Source organism: Pygocentrus nattereri, chromosome 4, assembly GCF_015220715.1.
Source record: "Pygocentrus nattereri isolate fPygNat1 chromosome 4, fPygNat1.pri, whole genome shotgun sequence".
NCBI classification, from domain to species: domain Eukaryota; kingdom Metazoa; phylum Chordata; class Actinopteri; order Characiformes; family Serrasalmidae; genus Pygocentrus; species Pygocentrus nattereri.
In genome coordinates, this window is record NC_051214.1 from 23,814,136 (window position 1) to 23,833,697 (window position 19,562).

Genomic DNA, 19,562 nt, shown 5'->3' on the forward strand with positions numbered 1-19,562 from the left:
TATCTGACTGTCTCTCTCTCCCTCTTTCTATCTGTCTCTCTCTCTGTCTATCTGACTGCCTGTCTGTCCCTCTGTCTGTCTATCTGTCTATCTGTCCCTCTTTCTGTCTATCTGACCGTGTCTCTCTCCTTCTGTCTGTCTATCTGACTGTCTCTCCCTCTTTCTGTCTATCTGACAATGTCTCTCTCCCTCTTTCTGTCTATCTGACTTTCCCTCTTTCTATCTGACTTTCTCTCCCTCCCTCTTTCTGTCTGTCTGACTGTGTCTCCCTCTTTCTGTCTATCTGACTGTCTCTCTCTCTTTCTGTCTATCTGTTTCTCTTTATCTGTCTGTCTCTCTCTGTCTGTCTGACTGTCTGTCTCTCTTTCTGTCTCTGTCTATCTGACTGTCTCTCTCTCTTTCTGTCTATCTGTTTCTCTTTATCTGTCTGTCTGACTGTCTGTCTCTCTTTCTGTCTCTGTCTATCTGACTGTCTCTTTCTGTCAGCCTGTCTCTTTCTCTCTCTTTCTTTCTGTCTATCTGTTTCTCTCTTTATGTCTGACTGTCTCTCTCTCTTTCTGTCTATCCCACTGTCTGTCTCTCTCTTCCTGTCTGACTCTTTCTCTCGCTCTCTCTCTCTCTTTCTGTCTGACTGTCTATCTTTATTTCTGATTATCTTTCTTTCTATCTGACTGTCTCTCCCTGTCTACTTGATTGCCTCTCTGTCTCTTTCACTGTCTCTCTGTCTGTCTCTTTCTCTGACTCTCTGTGTCTGTCTGTATGTTTCTCTCTGTATCTCTCTATCTGTCTGACCATCTCTCTCTTTGTCTATCTGACCGTCTCTCTGACTGACCGTCTCTCCCTTTCTGTCGGTGTCTCTGTCTGACTGTCCTTCTCTCTCTCTCTCTCTCTCTATCTGACTGATCTGACTGTCTCTCTGTCTGCCTGTCTCTCTCTCTCTCTCTCTCTCTCTCTCTCTCTCTCTCTCTCTCTCTCTCCCTGTATGTGTATGTCTGTCTCTCACTCACTGCTGCAGGCGAAATTCGAGATCATCATGACGACGACCGAGTGTGTGTGTGTGTGTGTGTGTGTGCGTGTGTGTGTGTTGGGGGGGGGGGGGGGGGGGGGGTGCAGTGTGAATGAGAGAAACGACACTGCTCATCCACGAAACGAGTCATGTGAACTGTTCCGACTGAGCCGGAAACACGTGAGGATAAAAGAGGACAGTGAATCCTGAAATTCAGCCGCAGAAAAACTTGTAGACTGATCACTGTACAGTGAGGCAGCCCCGCCCACAGGCTGAGATACAGCGATATCACAGTGACTCACATCACTGACACGCCAGAGACACCGCTGGTCACTGCGGGTCACTGTCTAAAATCACAGCCGCGTTCAAACGTTTCAGCTCTTTCAGCAAAAAACTGACCTCTGATTCTGCTGTGATGAAGTGACCAACGATTTTCTATAAACAGACGGAAACAGTGAAGAAATACTGAAGACGTGCTGGGTCTAGTTTACTGCAGTGCACACTGTAGAGATCACTGAATAAAATAGCAATTATTATAGTGATAACCGAAACAAGACTAATACCGGTTTATGTGTTTAGAACTGAGTAAAACAGTAAAGAAGTGTCTTGTCATCTGTATGATAATCGTGTAATGATCTCTAACAGAAACTGCGCTGTTGAAACGTCGCAGGTTTTCTGAAAATCGAGCGCCATCTGGTGTTTAGAGTCACACAGTGCACTTATACAGATTATTGGGCCCGAACAAAAACTTATTAATTTTTTTAATTTTATAAGCTAAACAGCTCAGTCAAAGCTTGTGTGTGTGTGTATATATATATATATATATATATATATATATATATATATATATATACCAAACATCCCGCCAGCAGCATCCTGTGGTCTGAAGGATGAAGGGCTACAGGATGGCTAACACAAACTGTGAAGCAACAGATGAGCAGTGTCTAATAGAGTGGACAGTGAGTGGACCGTGTTTAAAAACTTCAGCAGCACTTTTGTGTCTGATCCACTCGCACCAGCACAACACACGCTCAGCACACACTCCTGGTCCTGACCATTGAAGAAGAGGGTCAAACGGGGCTAGCAAAGTATACAGAGAAACGGATGGACTATAATTGATGATACACAGCTATATGACTAGATGTATAACTATAATTGTAACTGTTGAACTACAGAGTGGTCAGTGGAGCTGATTAAATGGACAGAATATCAAAGGTTGAAACTTAGTTGCTAACTATGGATCTCATCTCTCACAGCTTATGTATAATGAGTGAAAAGAAATACCACACTATGTGACAAAAAGCCTAGAACCGCGTCGCAACCCAAATGTTAAGAAGAGCCGTTTTGTGAAGTTTCAAAGTCAAACATGGGAGCCTCAACATTTCATGTCCATTTTATTGAAAAAACGTTTCACCATCCTGGCTCTAAGTATGTCTCAGCAGACGCGAATATCCTAGTATAGGCTAAAAATTCCGCAAAAGCTTCTTGTAAAAGATCTCTTAACGTTCAACTTTTCACAAGGCTGAAGCCAGCTTCACATTAGCCAGCTTCTTGTTCGAATTTTTCCGTTCCACCTTAAACGGAGCCTCACGCGCCAGGAAGTAGATAGCGATGTAACCGACTGTCGCACCATTTAAGGTGGAACGGTAAAATTCGAACAAGAAGCTGGCGAACGTGAAACGGACTTCAGCTTCGCGACTTTCTAGTGTCTGACAGATTAAGCGTGTCAGGAAACCAGCTGGAGTGATTATAAAAGCAAATAAGTCCATTTGTTTCTAGATCTTTCTCTTCGCCGTGTCGTTACCTACGAGCTAACTCGGCGAAGCGGTTATCTGCGTTGCTATGGCGACTAGCAGTGCAAACCTTCAGGATTAAAGGGTGAATTACGTTATTAACTCCAACGTTTAAGACCATTTATAAATTAGAACGGACAGCAGAATTTTATTTCACTGCAAATGAGGATTATTTTGTCTTTATCTCAAAACCTAATTCTGCTGTGGAGCCTTAACGGGGCAGTAAAAGAGCCCCGTGCTGCCGAACCCTGGGCTGGAAGAAAGCTCCCACAGCTGGGCTCTCCGCCCAGCTCCGCCCACAGACGGTCATATTCAGAGGCCCAGGTCTCCCGGCTCTCTGTCAGCTCGTATCAGATGAACCCAGTTAAACGGCCCTGATCTGGCGAGTGCCACACCACGACTAATAAGGTGCTAATTATGTCTTTCGTGTCAAAATTCACGTCAGATAAAAGTCCGGAGGAAGTCAGCATGCAGTTAGTAATCCGCCTGCTCAGAAAACGTCCTGCAGAGAGGTGAACGTGTCACTACAGTAAAAAATACCCTTTGTTTATCAGTGTTTCTGTTGGAGAAAGAAAGCCCACGCGTTCATATTTCACCTCGCTGTTTTCCCTGTTGATTCTGTCCAGAGGAGTCGGTTGGAGCTTATATAGAGGAGGAGGAGGAGGAGGATTCCTCTGCTATAGCTAGGTGTTAATTAGCACGTGTTTTGTGGATTGGCGATTCTCTCAGGCCTTTGATTAAGGGCTATGGCATCCGCGAGAATTAGAAGTTCCTCTGTACTGACCAAAGGGGCTCTACATAATTGACAAGGGAAGGGGAGAAGACTGACACATATCACACAAGACTTCAACCCTCTCATTTACTGCGTGCAGGGTGCTGAGTGTGTATTGTACAGAACAGACAGGAACAGGCCAGGCCAACAGGAGCAGCAGGGTCTCCAGTGAGCATGGCTTTAGCGTCAGAATCCACCACAAATTCTCTGTAAATGTAAGATGTCCAGCTTCTATTCGATTCATTTAAAATTGAAAATGACGCATACAATGCCAGATGAAGTCTGTTCATGTAGTTATAGGTTTGCTACAGGACAAACACTGGGGTTAGTTGATGATTAGAGTACAGTAGGAACGCGTTACTTTTCATTTGCATTTATATTGGCACTTAGTTTTGATATCTGCATTAAAAGGAAAATTTTATCTGCTTGAAAATGCGTATATATAGGGAATACAGCCATAAAGCATATCCACACTTGGCCTTATAGGTCAAATCATATGCACCTGTAACACTACTGCTTCTTACTGTGCATAGAAGTCTAATAAAATTCAGTTGAAATGATACGCAAATCATATTAGGTTTGTATTAAAGCCTTTCTGAATAAGGGCCTCCTGGAGTAACCCTGTTCATAAAAATAGTGCTAAAAAGGATTTCATTAAATGGGTTTCGTGTGTGTGCGTGTGTGTGTGTGTGTGTGTGTGTGTGTGTGTGTAAAAGTAGTAAAATAAGTCCATTAAAAAGTGTAAAGGATGTGTGTGGTATGAAAATAAAGCCTGCATGACAACACTTGTGTAGAGTCAGCTGTGGGTCTTGCGTCTATATTTGCAGTCCATTCATTTCTCTTCAGCTCCCAGGAAAAGTCATCTGCTTTTCCTGGGAGCTCCCTCGGTCTGTCTGACATCTTAAAGCAAATAGAGGGGCCAATACACAAACTCAGACAGTGGCCTCTCAGTGCCACTAGCCCCTCTTCTTATGTTTGTGTGACCAAACAAGGCATGGCAAATTTGGCAATGGAATCAGATGATCACCAACCTGTGAAGAGCTCCCCAATCCACATCCGCTCCGCCTGCCTGGATTAACTGTCTGTTTGGCTAATAATTTTAATCTGGGGATGTAGGAGCAGGGGTGGTAGTCTTGGAATAAACATCCGATTGCCCCCCCTTCCCCCAAAGACTCATCCGATGACGATGAGGCCTATGGTTAAAGCTGATCAGCAGAATGGCTGTCAGACACATAAGCCTTCTCCGGCTTCGCTGATAGACTCAGGCCAGACTAGGAATGTTTTACAGTGTGCAGGGGAATGTACACACGAGGAACAAGGGCAGTACAGCGGCGCACATGCAGGCCGGGTGAGAGTACGTCCCAGGCTCACCCTGACCGGTGGCCGGTCAACAAACGGGGGCTGTAAGGACACGGGGTGGCAGTGAGGTTAAGATTCATCATACAAAAGTGAATTCCATGGAGCCCAATCAGTGAAATCCATTTCATGTCACACAACACTATGATTTTCTTTTGGACAGGGTTATTTCAGTTGGTCCTACTTCAGAAAGGCTTTGATATGAACATAATATGATTTGCATAAAACTTCAACTGATTTTCTGTTAGACTTCTATGCATAGTTAAGAAGCATGACTGTTACAGGTGCATACGTTAAATGACCTATAGACCAAGTGTGGTTATGCTTTACAGCTGCATTCCCAATTCATTCCACAAATCGAGTATGTAATAAGTTATGCTCAGATAAAAATACAACTTATTTTGTGTAGTAAATAATATAGTGCTTTTCAACCAAACTATAGTACTTTTACTGTAATGAGATTACGTCTGTAGGATCTTGCAGTAATGTAATATACATTTTAGTCATTTAGTAATATAATAAACACTATAATATCACCAATAGACACAATAATATTACAGTATAATATTACAGTGTGCTGCACTTTACTGGTTTGAACTCAGCAGTATACTACAGACACCATAGTAAACACTGCATTTACTGTACTATACTGTACTCTGCATACTATATATACACTATACAATAGAGACTATAATAATACTATATATACACTATATGTAAATACCATGAATGCAGTAGTACTTTTAATTATGCTTCATTTTCAGAATCCACTACAAATTCACTGTAAATTTCAAGTAAGTGCCCAAAATGTGTTTAAAAAAATACACATATTGCCTTATGAAGCATTTATATGTTCACTGCAGGACATACATAGGCTTTTTACTTAAAAGATATACATATATATATATATGTGTGTGTGTGTGTGTGTGTGTGTGTGTGTGTGTGTGTGTGTGTGTGTGTGTGTGTAAATACTATGCAGTGATTTATTTTTTCAGATAGTTTCCAATGAAAACTGCTCGTCAACTGAGAAACAAACAAACAAAACAAAACAAAACAAAACGCGTCATTTGTATTTGAATACATTAAATCAATGACAGACAGATTCATAAGTGAGCGATTTAGTTTGAAGTTTTGTCTCCGTGTTTCTGATGAAACGTGGCTTTTCATGTCGCCCCTTTGCTCTGATGTCGCCCCCCAACCCCCCTCCCAATGTCAATGTGCGAACGGCCCGGGGGTTGGGGGGGATATAAGCGCGCGACTCCCTGTCAAAGCCACAGCATTTCACACTCTGAACTGGACAACTGCAGATCTCCACCAGCTTCTGCAGCCTCAGGACTTCTTCAGCTTCAGAGCACCTTAAAATTTGGATCTCCAGAGTCCCTCCAGCTGTGGACCTTCTGCGGATCTTCTCCAATATTAGACCGTCCCAGCTTCTCCGAGCACCCAGCCGTCTTCCAGCGCCCAGGACTCGAGCTCCAATGGCCCCGTGCCTCGTTCTGTGCGCGCTCCTCCTCGCGGTGGCTGAGGGCTTCACCCATGAAGACATGAAGGGCGCCATGCTGAAGCAGCTTGGCCTCAGCGAAGTGCCGAAGATCCATAAGCGGGATGTGGAGAACATGGTGGTTCCGGCGCACGTTAAGACCAAATACCTGAACCTGCTGAAGGTCCATAACAAGAGGCGGCGCCGCTCCCTGCCCAGTCTGGCGGGCATCCTGAGGGGCATCCCCGGCAATGCAGGTACAGCTCTCTTTTTGCTTGACCACCAGCTGGACCAGTCCGTCCGAGCGCAAACCGCTGGCCTCTGGTTAAACGCAAACGTGCAATGTTGTCTTCCTTTGTTTTTCAGATATTTCAGGAGAGTTCGTGTACTCGGACACGACGCGGCAGCGGGTGGTCTTCGAGATGGACTCGAGGATTCCGGAGAACAGCGAGGTGACCATGGCTGAGCTGAAGCTCTACAAGAAAGCGCCGCACAAGCGCTCCATGCCCGTGAGGAAGGGCCAGCGGCCAGTCAACAACGCGCGGGTCAGCATCTACTGGGTGGAGGTGCTGGAGAGCGGCGGGAACAGGACCTCTCTGGTGGACTCCAGGTAAGAGCTGAGGCCGCACGCGCTGTGTTCTCTGTACGGTTCACACGAGCACGAGCGCTAACGGTCCCCATCGACTCGCCCTCAGGTTGGTTCCCATTCACGAGACCGGCTGGAAGAGCTTTGATGTGACCCAGGCGGTGCACTACTGGTCCAGGAGTCAGCAGAAGACCCCCATGCACCTGGAGGTGTGGATCGAGGGCGAGAGGCCGGGCAGCTACGCGGCTGAGATGGCCAAGAGTGTCCACTTCACCGGTCAGGACCCGAGCGATAACACCCTGGGCAAACCAGAGCTGGTCCTCTACACACTGAACCTGGAAGAGTACGGGTGAGTGGGGTTTACAGTGATTATATACTTATATAACATATTATATTATATAATGATATATAACTATTAACGTGTGGTATAGAAGTGTAATTATATAAAATCCAATTTAATATTAGATTTAAAAAATCATTTTTCATGTAACTGAATACAAAATTATACAGTTTAATTATATATATATATATATATATATATATATATATATATATATATATATATATATATATATATATATATATATATATATATAATTTAAGCAAATAATTTAAAAATAGATTATTCAAATATTGATAATTATTTAATAAATAAGTATATTTTCAGTGGTTATTATTATTAATCGTGTTAATCTGAATCTCTTTCTCTCTCTCTCTCTTCAGCTCTAACGGGGACTGTGCGGGGGGCAGTGCTGGGGGTCGCTGCTGCAGGGAGGAGTACTTCATCAACTTCCGCGCGCTCACCTGGACTCAGTATTGGATCATCGAGCCGGCGGGCTACCAGGCGTTCCGCTGCGGGGGGCGCTGCCGGCAGCCCGAGCGGAGCTACGGCTACGGAGAGCGGAGGTGCGCCGTGGCCGAGAGCGCCCCGCTGCCCATGATGTACCTGGTGAAGAAGGGAGACTACACCGAGATAGAGGTGGCCGAGTTCCCCAACATGATCGTGGAGAAGTGCGGCTGCGCGGTGGACAACATCTCGGTGGTGTGAGGAGGCCGATCAGCCCGAAACGGAGCGGAGCTTAGCCAACATGAACTGATGATAACGCGCAGTACTTACAGCCACAGCCGGCGGACCGTCTCAAGCACTTTTTGTATTCAGCGTGTAAATATCGGTGCGATTAAACGTGACGTTCGTGTTCGCGCGTGACGTCACGCCCATCGTCAGACTTGTAAATATCCTGTCGTGTATTTTCACTACGTGAAGTATGGAGTAAAGTATTTTCACGCAGATGTGCGCGGTGTGGTTGTTTTCCTGAGCTCGGGGTTTTTTGGGGTGTATTCCAGTGTTTGCAGGCTATTCAGACACACAGACTTCAGCACACAGAGATACTGGGAGCTGTGTTTGCTCTGCTTTACATACACGAGACCACCAACCACCACACGCAGCCCCCTTCAGCCGTCTGTGAGCCGCACACGCTCGCTCCTTAGCCCGCCTTCGTAAAGCGGAATGGGGGTGAATTGAAATGGAAATGGTCTTCAGTTTTCTCAGCCACTTAATGGCCACTTCTTTATCCGGGCCTAAGACAGTCTAAAGCGGTCTGGGCACAGACACAGACTCACACTGCTGTTCTCTAGCCGAGGCGCCCGCCATGCTGGAGCGGTCAGGGCCCGCCTGTGATCACATTCACTTGTACTGTGAGACGAAGAGTCTCGGGATTAAATCGGCCGCAACTTCCTTACTGCTCAACCGATTTTCACCACATTTGTTTTGTTATAGTCCTCAGACACAGACTAATCCAGGCTGCCTGGAGCTGCTCTCGGTACACTTGACGCGAGTTCAGCGCTCCGGTAAAAACACAATCAGCAAATCCATTAGTGTGTAAATCACGTCTAGTCTTTATACACAGAAGGACGAAGCTTTCCCGCCCACCTTAACTCGTGTAGCAGTCACTTAGACGGAACGGGGAAACTCGAGCGTTTTACACCACAGGTGTAACCACGCGGCCATATCTACACATAAACATCACACGGGCACGAGCGCGGGGCTACAGTCACTTCACATGGCTGGAAAGCAACCAATAGCTTTATTTTTTTAAGGCAAAAATTGGACGTGAGAAACAAGTTTTTACCCCTCTAACCAAGAAAAAGAAGCAAAACTGAGGTATATAGACAGGTAGCTAGCTTCCTTGCTAACGTTACTTATTGGCTTCCGGTCATTACAATGGAGAAAGTGGATTACTCAAATGACAGAAATGACTTATCAAACGAGGACAAGCTAAAAGCTAAAGTTAGTTATCTGATTTTCTTCTGTGTATGCAAAAAACACAAACATATAAAAACAGCCTGTCCCCACAGTTCACCGCACAGCAGCTGTGTTCACAGTAGTAATGGGGAGTCAATTCCAAAAGACTCGATTCTTTGAATCCCGCACTTCTGGAAAACTTCACCGAAACGCTTGGAGTCGACTCTTCGATTCAGTGATTCTTCGTTGTAATAGGCTCATGGTACTTTGCTGAAACGTTAATTACTCATATCCGTCAATGCTACTGATATTATTGCCATTACTTAATATCTCCTGTTATGCCTTTATCAGCGGCTCTGGAGTCGACTCCATCTATCCCAGCTGCAGGAGTCGAGTCCGAGTTGACACCAGAAAACCGAGTCGTGAATCGCTAGTTTTCAGTTGTTCCTGCCACCTTTTATTTTGATCAGATGTCTTTACAGCACTTTTCATTTCTTGTATGTACTTTCCAAAAGAGTCCAACATGAAATTATAAAAGAGTAAGTTAAATGGTTGCATGAGTGGTAGAGCAAGAACAACCAACACAAACGAGAAACATTTCAAAGGTTTATTACAGTCTCAAACGCCAGAAGCATCTTTGCATCATCAAAGCGTGACAGTCATCATTGCTGAAAAAAACAATAAATACCACAATACAAAACGTCATAAATAAAACCGTCATAAAGCTGCAATAACCTGCTATCATTCCGTTCCAGCAGTTTGTGAACACTAATGGTTATAATCACTATTATTCTCAACTAGGTCATGCTAATCATGTGTACATCAGGACAGTCTGTCTTATTATTAGGGACAGCAACAAAAAATAATGACAACAAATTAGAAGGGCCTATAGCCTGTAGTTAGGCTTTTAGAAGGTAAACTAAACCAGGACAACAAAAGAACCAAGTCCTCCCTGCGGAAGTTCTCAACTGTGGAAAAGAATATCAATAGCTGCCAAGATATTGGTGGTTAGTTTCCACCACAGAAGTGCAGCCACTCTGTGCCAAACGTTTCCCAAATACAAAGGTACAGGGCTTGTAACTGACCGTTTGGCATCGGCTGGCTGGCTGAGTGTCTTCAGATTTTTTTTTTTTTAGGAGAGAAAGTAACATTTCTTGAAGCACCAGGTTGCAAAAGAAACTGTTGGTAAGAATCTTACAGTAATTTAAATATAAGGTGATTATATACAGGCCAATTTAAATATCATTACAAGATAAGCAGAAGACCATAACTCAAGTTTATTCATACGTAGTTTTGCCCTTTCTAGACCCCTGATAATTGAAGGGGGGTTAAAAATATGACAAATGCAATATGCTAGGCTTGTATTCTGTATATCTTGATCAGTAAAAAGATAAAACACTGGAGTTTCTCAGTGTATTAACCAGCACCAGTGGTGGAGTTTGGTGCGTCAATAGTAATTAAAAAGGTGTTTTCTTCAGGTCGGCTTCACCAGTCATAACTTTAATAAAGATATATTCACAACACACCCCAGAAAACATTTATAGATACTCACTCAAGGTTTTTCACACTACTTTATGTAAATTGTCTAGGAATGTTAACTACCTACTAAAATTATAAAATACTGTTTAAAAAGTTTGTGTTTGTGCCTGAAAAGTCACCTTGAAACCGCTGGTAAAGCAGCACTGAAAGATCAGTCTGTAAATAACACTACGGTTCAGGTTGGAGTATGAAAACGGACACCAGTCATGAGCTTAAATATGCTGTATTTTAAGATTTATTTTATTACTAACGTAACTCAGCTTTAAATACCAGCCTGAGGTTACGTGCAAATTATTTTAAATGTTCAAAAACCAAAAGGGGTGTAAAACACTGAAGTGTCGCTAAAGTAATTAGATGACGGCCAGTGCACGGGACCACGAATACTATGAGAAGAATGACAACACAAATTTCCCTGGGAAGTGCTACACAGAGGGAAGACCGTTACTGAGCAGACTCTTCCTGAAATTAAGAGAAATCTAGTCAAATTTCTCAAAGGCCCTTTAGCACCTTTGACGTGGACTATAGGTCTCAATCAAAAAGCAATACAAAGTTGTACAAAAGCAAATAACCCATTTATTGTAAACCTACGGAGTTTGACTATTACATACTGGACTGAAATACACAAAGTGAGAAGTTTGGGAGAAAGAGAAAAGTGGACAGTAACAATGATCACACTTTCATTTAAGCTATGAAAGGGCCTTTTCTGCTGCTAAATTAACACAATTCCTATCAATAGCTTCTAAAAGAATATGGTGTTGATCTGCAAGATTCTTAAATGTTACGATTCTTAGACAAAAACTTGCAAAATAATAATTTACATTTAGTAAAAATGACATTGTACAGAATAAAACGCACAACCCTGAAATTCAAAAGCATTCCAACACGGAGCCGAAGCTGTGGATCTTGATATAACAACATATCAAAACATGGGATCTAAAATGAAAAAAGGACAAAAACAAATGAAAATAAAAACAAAGAAAATAAAATTTACAAAAACGTGGAAAAGTGAATCCGTTGTGAATATGGGATATCCCAGGATCTCGGGATGTGGAATGTTTGTCTGTTCATAACTTCTTATTTAAAATGCAATTTTAATTCCTTTTTTTAAAAAGAGGGTAAAAGTGGACGTAGGTGGGTCAGTGGTTGCAGGAGGGAGTTCTCCTTTGAGCCACCAGTCTTTTATGCAAAAGCCCACTTAGTAATATCCTGGATGGTACTGCTGACTCCATGGCTTCTGGTTCCAGAACTAAGGGGTCAAAAACAGGGTCTGGTCAGTCAAAAGAAGCCCTCACAATCAGTTATCAGTTAGTGTTTAACATAAGGCCTGCTTTGTGTTATCAACTTGCTGGTCTTGCAGTTCCCTTATTCAGGGGATCCATCCAATTTCAATACGAATGGTCATTTTATAATTGCTCACTGATTTAGCTTTATTATAGCAGTATTCTAAGTATTCTATAGACACTATTCTATGTTTGTCATTTCATAATATCTACTCACCCCTTGCTGCCAGCTCTGGTTGAAAGCCTGGGCTTTGTTCATGCCAAAGCTGCCATTTCTGTTGCCAAATCCACCACGATTCTGATGCTGGGCTCCTCCCCTGCCACGGAATTTCTATAGGACACCAATAAAAGCAAAGAGTAGGTTTTCTTCAGGCCAGACCGAACAGAAGCATCAGGTTACTTGGGCATGTTAGTCAAACGCACCTGGTTGAAGTTGCCCCTGCTGGGCCCACCTCCTTGCCCGCCACCACGGGTCATGTTGCCTCTGTTCATGGGCCTTCCGCGGTTCATTCCTCCACCTCTGTGTGCCATGCTGCCCATCCCACCCCTTGCAGGAGCTCCCCTAGGGGCCATGTGCCTGTTAGGCATGCCACCAGCACCGCCACGGCTGAAGCTGCCACGGCTTGGGAAGCCTCCTCGGAAAGCAGGAGGTGGAAGAGCGCCTCTTGGTGGTCGAGCAAAACCTCCACGAGGTCCAGGCACTAGTAGAAAAAGAACACATGTTGAGCTTCTAAACTACTTCATTATTAAAGTGCATATTTAACCCTCCTACTGGAGGTCAAAGTAGCATTTTGACACTTTTTTGCCACATTATAATGGGTTTAGAAATGGCAAAATCAAGCATGACTGAAGATTCTCAGCTGTAAACCTTAACCATCATTTCCTGCAAAAACACAGATTCTACTGAAAATAGAATTAAAAGTATAAGCAGGATCCTTACGTCCTCTGAAGTTCCCTCGATTCGGAAAACCTCCCCTGCCTCCTCGTGGGCCTGGGCCACCACCTCGACTGAACTGATTCTTGCCTCCTCGTTTGCGGGGGAGGCCTCCTTTCTTGGGAGTTCCCTGATTGGGCTTCTTTTCTGGGGGTAGTGCGCTCTTGCTCTCCTCCTTGTACTGTTCCAAAACCTTGGTGGCCTCCTCCTTCTGCAGCTCCACATAAGTGACCTCACAAAAGCAGTCACCAACTTCTGGCAATGTATATATGCCTGCAGAGAAAAATGAAATCAAATACTTTTTCATGAAAGGAAAACTTTGTGCCCATAGCGCTCTTTAAGCACCGTAGACTGATCTAGGCCACACAACAGGAACTAAAATCTTGAACCACAATACCTAATGAAGGCCCTAAATTCTTAACTCTTTGCAGAAGAAACATTACTCAAGCAGCTCTGCTGAACTGGTATTTGACCTGCAGCCTCACCTTTCATCTTCAGCACAGCATGCTCAGGGACATCTTTGCCATCGGTTTCAGCTTTTTTCTGAGTCCTCTCCTTGTATGCTTCATCTGTGGGCAAGACCACCACAGCCTTGCGCTGGAAGCCAGCAAAAAGGCACATCTTCCTTCTCTGGGCTGCAGCAGAGACATTGGTCTTGCAGGAGGAAAAACAAAACAAAAGCATGTGAGGTGGGAAGTGAACTTTGATGCTGAATGTTATGGCACCACATTCCAAGTAAGTTGCCCTGCCTTGCACACAGATCAACAGCCATGACCCCATCCCCATCACTACCTGATCCAAGATGTAGTTCCGCTTTTTGCGGGCCGCAATCTCTATGAATTTTCCAAGGAAAAGAGGAGCACTCTGGGAGATAGCGGTGAGTTTTGTTGTGTCTTTGTTCTGCCGCTTCAAACTGTTAATCTGTAAGTGTAAATAAAAAAAGTAAGTAAACTTCATAAATCCTAATAAATGTCACATACATAACCCCCCGAAACCCATGTATAAAACACAAACAATTTTAGAGATGAAATATACTCAGCCATTTAAAATAAAGTGCATCACCACTCACCATCATCTTCTCCACAATTGTATCAGTTCCCAGCACATTGTATTTTCCAGGGTTTTCCTCAGTGTGTTTCATGACCCATGTAGTCTTCCCTGACCCTGGGAGGCCAACCATGACAATCACCTACGCAGAGATTTTAAGAAGGTTTTCATTGAGGAGTTACAATTTTAGCCTGTTTATTAATGGACTTGACTAACTTTGACCATTATCAAAAATGTGACCACCTTCACAGAGTACAAGTTACCTCGCAGTCTTTCTTGGACTCCGGCCCCTTCGGTCCTCTCACACGCTGGTCCACAGGGATTTGCTGGAGTAAGGTGAAACCCTCTGGCTGCGGGAAATATGGCGCCTCCTTTTGGCCAAAGTTAAACTCTACAGCACAGTTATGGCAGAGAACATGGGGGAAGAGAGTACGTCCAGCCAATGCTTCCTTACTGGACTTGAATGCCACACCAAGGTCCTTTCCATTCTTGGAGTAAGAAATTTCAACTTCATCCCCTTCAAAATTCTAAAAATAAATAAGAATATTAAGTCTATGGTTTAGAAGTAAAACAGAAAAATTGTTACTCCTTGTAAATGTTGAGTTCAATTCTTACAACAAAGCAGCCAATGACATCATTCTCATCAAAGGTCTCTCCATAATCTTCAGTCACGCAATTAGCCGTCTTCTTTCCTTTGAGTGCAAAGGCATAGGAATGCTCCTCCTCACCTAAAAACAGCCATCATAGGTACATGTTTCATCAAGAAGTCAACAGTAGAGCTAGTTTGGATCAAGGACTATAACAAATTTGAACATAGTCATACCCCTAAAGATTACAAATCTGATATACAAACACTGCGTAGCGTAAAATGTGGCACTCCATTTGTCACCAGTAACAAACTTACTGAAACTGGATTTTAGACGTTTTTCAAGCTGACAAATCCTAAATGCTTTAAATTTTTTACTTTTAAACTGTTTACAATGTAGTGAGGTCAGATCCACACCCACCCTTTTATTCCTGAAAGTCTCAAACCATCAGCATTCAGCGTACTTACCCAGCAGCAGACTGCTGTTAGCCAGAGACCAGCCAATCTGAACATCATGAACGTCCATGCTCTTGCTCTTTACATGCTTCACTGGGATCTTCTCAGTGACCTACAAGTTCCATGATTTTAAATAGTTAATTTATTGCATTGAGAACCACCACAGTTACAAAAAAACAAAAACAAAAAAAACACTATGAAAGGATGCACTTCTCACCTTCATTTCAAAGGAGGCTTTACCCTTGTCCACACCATAGGAACCCCGACCACCTGCCCACAGGTAGGCAAAACTCTCCATGGTGAGGGAAGTGGCACTGTAGCGGTCTCTGGACACCTTGAAGTGTAGGTCACAATTGTCTGTGCAAACAAAAAGGGAGTCATACATGTGACATGTAAATACAGCGATTGACCATGTACCTACACTTGGAACTGTTTATTAGTATTAAAATCACAATTTCACACAAAAGGGATCATTTTCAGAAATTAGCAAATAAGAGGAGCAGAGAGAGGGAAAAAAAAAAAAAAAAAAAAAAAAAAAAAAAAACCACACACTCACATGGGTCCAGGCAAACCAGGGTGTCATCAAATTCCTCATCTTCTTCCTCCAGAGGTGGCAGGGGAGACTTGGCCCTGAAAGAGGAAATTAAGTCATTAAGCCCAAAAGAGAATCATTAGCCAGACCCGGCTGGGGTTCTGTGGCACAATACCCATCCAGAGCAGGTACTGCCGCCGTGCCACAGAAGCAACAGAACACGATGTATTACATGGACATCAGAGGCATGACAAATGCATGGGTTGGCTTCGCATAGGAATAAGCAGATATAAAGCTTAAAGATTACCATAACTGGTTGTCAGCTGACCCCAGCACAAGGATCCTGAAAGAAAGTTTTTATATTGGGGATAGAAACTACATAACCAAAAAAAAAAAAAAACAGCTGATAGAGCTACCATTGGCTTTCAGTCCCCCAGAGCTATTAAAGAGGCCCTCCAAGTGTATTTATAACCTCAAGCTGTTCTTTCTGGAAAGGTCAAGACAAGTCAAAGACTTAGAGGACCAGTGCAGAATGTAGGCCACCAAATATTAAATCAATCTTGATTTTGTTTACTTTAAAACAAATCGAGCCACTGCAGGATCCTGCAAACACTGGGGCACCGTACTTACCCATTCAACAAGTATGAAAGGGAGGGGGAAAAAATCCTATTAAAGAACAAATGACATACAGATTTACATTCCATGTCACACGCTCTCACACACACACAAAAATTAAAAGCCATGTTGGGAAAAAAGGAACTTAAAAATAAATAAATAACTAACATTCTGGAAGACGAGGACCACAGCATACGTTCAACATACTGAAGCACAAAAAAAAAATTACAAAAAAAAAAGTACAATCAAACAAAAGATACAAATAAAAATCCTGCAAGAGAACAACATTTATTCCAATCAGACAAGCTAAATGCAGCATGCAAACAACAAAAGGCACAAGTGAACGCTGGACCATTGCCCCAACCACCCCATCCTGCTCATCATCCCCCGCTTTGGATCATTACCAGAAGACAACACCTAAAACGCCCCGCCCCCAGAACATGCGCTCGGCTACAGGACACGCTGAAGATCTGTACATAACGCCCCTTTCCCCGTCATGTAACATCTGCTACTCTCCTGTTTTCCCTTTGAGCCAAAGGGGAGCTTTCACAGCCATACGCGCGTACAACTGCCAAGAACTGCATGAGGAACAATGACAAGTCATGATTTGAAAATCCAGTCGTTACACATCTAATCAATTTGATTCTGCAGTTTCTTCTAAAGATTATCATTACAAAAGCACTGCAAGGTAAGGGTTTTATTTTATTTTAAATGAGCCAAGGATGACCCTCAACTGTTTTACACTTTATTACAGAAACATGTGAGGGTACTGTCCTATAGGTAAAGCATTGGCTCTTAAAGCCAATACATATTAAAAAGTGGCACTTCAGGGATAATGAAGGCCATTACTCCCATCCTTACCGGCTGTATTTGCTTTCTTCAATAAATTCAAAGTAGGCCCTTCCATGTTCCTCCCGGCGTCTCTTAACACCCTTCTTATTCTTCTGATCAGCACTGATGTCTTTGTCCGCATCTCCTTTGGAAATAAAACAAAGAGTGATGAAATGCTCGGGCGTGTTGGACCCTGGCTTTAAGGGTGGTCCCACACGACTAGGAGTTCTCGGACTCCTCCCGCCCCAGTTACAAAGTTGACCACCTCTGATCAGACAGAATATGCACTCACATGATAAACAATGTGCATTCATGCTCTAGGTAGTAGAAGAAACCAGCCCATTCTGGTAGGAATGGACCAGATGAGAATCTTAACATGACTTTAAATGTGAGCAATGAGGATGAATAGCGGTTTGAGTTCATCGTACAGTTGGTCCTTGTGCTCAAAGAAATGCTGAATGAATACATTCAAATACAGTGGGTGAGACGGTAGGTTAAATAAGCTGACCTACCCGTTAAAACCGCACTTGCTGATAAAAGTTAGCAGGTTGTTTTCCAACCTTTACGACCACAAAACGACAGAGTAGAATTATCGTGCTATGACCTGCCCTTGCACGATAGCAGTGAGCTAACTTCGGTTAGCTAACGAGGCGCCCAGCTAGCCTATAGCTGACTCAAGCTAAGCTACAAGCCTGAAATCAAAAGCGAAACAAGTCTGTATTTAAAACGAACTTACATCACGAACAATTAAGAAAACCTGGTGGTATAATGGTGTAAAATCAATGCTAGAAATAAGATTAATCAGCGGGGACTCCGCGCAGGCAGCACCGCCCGTAGCGTTACCGAACACAGCACTGCAGGCTCGCTAACCCGCCGGTTAACCTACCGAACAAAACCTAATGGAAACACCGCTGGAAGACCGTTTAACCAGCTACTCGTTCTCTTTTGAACTGTAGACACGAGCCCAACAGCCCTGGTTCGCCACTATATAAACACTATATCGGTTTCTACCGACTCAAAACACAGCAGCCTATTGTTCCGGACGGACAGCTATGAGTAGCTTAGCATGGCTGCTAGTCGGACCCGACCGAACTCAGCTAGCATTAGCCACCTAGCTAAAACAATAACGACAGACGGTCGGCGTAAGTCTGAACAAAGGGAACGCGACGCGACTACAAGCGACATGTCTAGCTAATGTATAATGAAATAAATAAAAAACAACTGAACTACACACCAAATTAAGCTCGCTGTCCAGTTAGCTGGCCTTTACAAAATGTCCAAGAAGCCGCCAGCTAGGTTAGCTTAGCTGACGCGAAGCCTGAAGGCGCTAAAGCTGCAGAGTGTAGTTGGCGGATGTCCCGAACTGTTTCACATGGACATAAAACAGCTCCCGCTGCTGCACTCACCCTCTGTTGGCTGGGACTCTGGCTCACCATCTTCGTCGCCGATTTTATCCGCGTCCTCGTCGTCGTCTTCTTCGAACGCTTTGTCCATGTCGACCGTGGCGTCCCCATCTTCCTCCTCCTCCTCCTCGTCTTCGGCCATTTCGTCGTCCTGGCCGAGCTCGTCGAAGTCGCCCGCTGCGGCGTCTTCACTCGCGCCTCCATTTTCCCCCTCGTCGGCATCCATGCTTTCGCCCGCCGCGTCTTCGTCCGCGTCCGCGTCCGCCTCCTCGCCCATGAACTCCTGCTCGAGCTCGCCGCCGTCGCCCTCGGCTCCGTTCTCTTCGGCCTCCTGCTCTCCTCCGGCCTGGGCCTCGGCGTCCAGCGCGGCCTGCAGCCGGTCCATGAGCTCGGCCTTCAGCCCCTTGTCTGAAAGCTGGCGCTTTTTCAGCTCGTCCTTGAGCTCGTTCACTTTCAGCTTCTTAACGTTAATCGTACTCATGCTTGCAGCCTTTTAAAAACGACACTTATGTAACACTCACGTATATATATATAAAAAAAACCCAGAGGCAGAGCGCTTTCGGATGGCTGTTCTTCAGGACGCGACTCGGAAAGAGCGACTCGGTTTCACTTCAGCTGCGCCAAAGCCGCGTCGGGTGTGGAGGGCGCTACAGCGATAAAGCCCTCCTGCTCGGAAATGCAGGGGAGGAGCAATGACACCCAAGGTGACATCAGCTCGGCTCGGGGTGTACGCTTACAGGCGGCCTCAGAAACAGGCCATGAGGAAATGATTTAAAATAGTCTGTTCCCAATACATCAGCGGGAATGTATTCACGCACATTTACTTGCATACATATGTGCATTAAAGGGGAATTTCACCCAGTTTTTAATCGGAATGGAAGCAAAATAAAGTGGTTGATTTGTAGAGAAACCTACCGACTCTACTGATTTATTTACAGTGGTGCTGATAGGAACCAGGCATCCGGATGCACACAAATCTAGCCATCTTATTTAATATCCAAAACCACCAACGTCCACAGGTCTTCTGATGTTTTTATGTGTCCTGCTGGTGATGAGTTTTCTTTGGGGCCTATTTTACCTCAGATCACTCTTAATTATTCCTCC

General features: G+C 44.1%; 2 protein-coding genes across 2 annotated transcripts; one reads left to right on the forward strand and one right to left on the reverse strand.

Annotated features, from left to right (window-relative positions):
- The first annotated feature begins 3,155 nt into the window (after positions 1–3,155).
- On the forward strand, positions 3,156–8,255 carry lft1 (lefty1). Its single transcript, XM_017720213.2, has 5 exons — positions 3,156–3,207; positions 6,235–6,664; positions 6,774–7,017; positions 7,103–7,342; positions 7,717–8,255. The coding sequence occupies exons 2-5, from the start codon at positions 6,406–6,408 to the stop codon at positions 8,039–8,041; spliced, it is 1,068 nt and encodes a 355-aa protein (XP_017575702.1). The 5' UTR covers positions 3,156–3,207; positions 6,235–6,405; the 3' UTR covers positions 8,042–8,255.
- Positions 8,256–9,828: 1,573 nt separating this feature from the next.
- hnrnpub (heterogeneous nuclear ribonucleoprotein Ub) lies at positions 9,829–19,125 on the reverse strand. Its single transcript, XM_017720207.2, has 14 exons — positions 18,462–19,125; positions 17,086–17,200; positions 15,634–15,707; positions 15,295–15,434; positions 15,090–15,189; positions 14,651–14,763; positions 14,299–14,562; positions 14,058–14,177; positions 13,781–13,909; positions 13,474–13,642; positions 12,995–13,261; positions 12,478–12,755; positions 12,272–12,385; positions 9,829–12,020 (listed from the first exon to the last, which is right to left on the reverse strand). The coding sequence occupies exons 1-14, from the start codon at positions 18,937–18,939 to the stop codon at positions 11,970–11,972; spliced, it is 2,412 nt and encodes an 803-aa protein (XP_017575696.1). The 5' UTR covers positions 18,940–19,125; the 3' UTR covers positions 9,829–11,969.
- Between the last annotated feature and the right edge of the window lie 437 nt (positions 19,126–19,562).

What these genes read in the sequence shown, in the direction of transcription:
- hnrnpub (XM_017720207.2), bottom strand. Translation starts at nt 18,939, where the DNA reads ATGAGTACGATTAACGTTAAGAAGCTGAAAGTGAACGAGCTCAAGGAC. An exon ending in AAGCCTCCTTTGAAATGAAG is followed by an intron (nt 15,190 to 15,294) that starts GTGAGAAGTGCA and finishes TGGAACTTGTAG; the next exon opens with GTCACTGAGAAGATCCCAGT. An exon ending in TCGAGGGAACTTCAGAGGAC is followed by an intron (nt 12,756 to 12,994) that starts GTAAGGATCCTG and finishes TTTTTCTACTAG; the next exon opens with TGCCTGGACCTCGTGGAGGT.
- lft1 (XM_017720213.2), top strand. Translation starts at nt 6,406, where the DNA reads ATGGCCCCGTGCCTCGTTCTGTGCGCGCTCCTCCTCGCGGTGGCTGAG. An exon ending in GGGCATCCCCGGCAATGCAG is followed by an intron (nt 6,665 to 6,773) that starts GTACAGCTCTCT and finishes TTTGTTTTTCAG; the next exon opens with ATATTTCAGGAGAGTTCGTG. An exon ending in CTGAACCTGGAAGAGTACGG is followed by an intron (nt 7,343 to 7,716) that starts GTGAGTGGGGTT and finishes CTCTCTCTTCAG; the next exon opens with CTCTAACGGGGACTGTGCGG.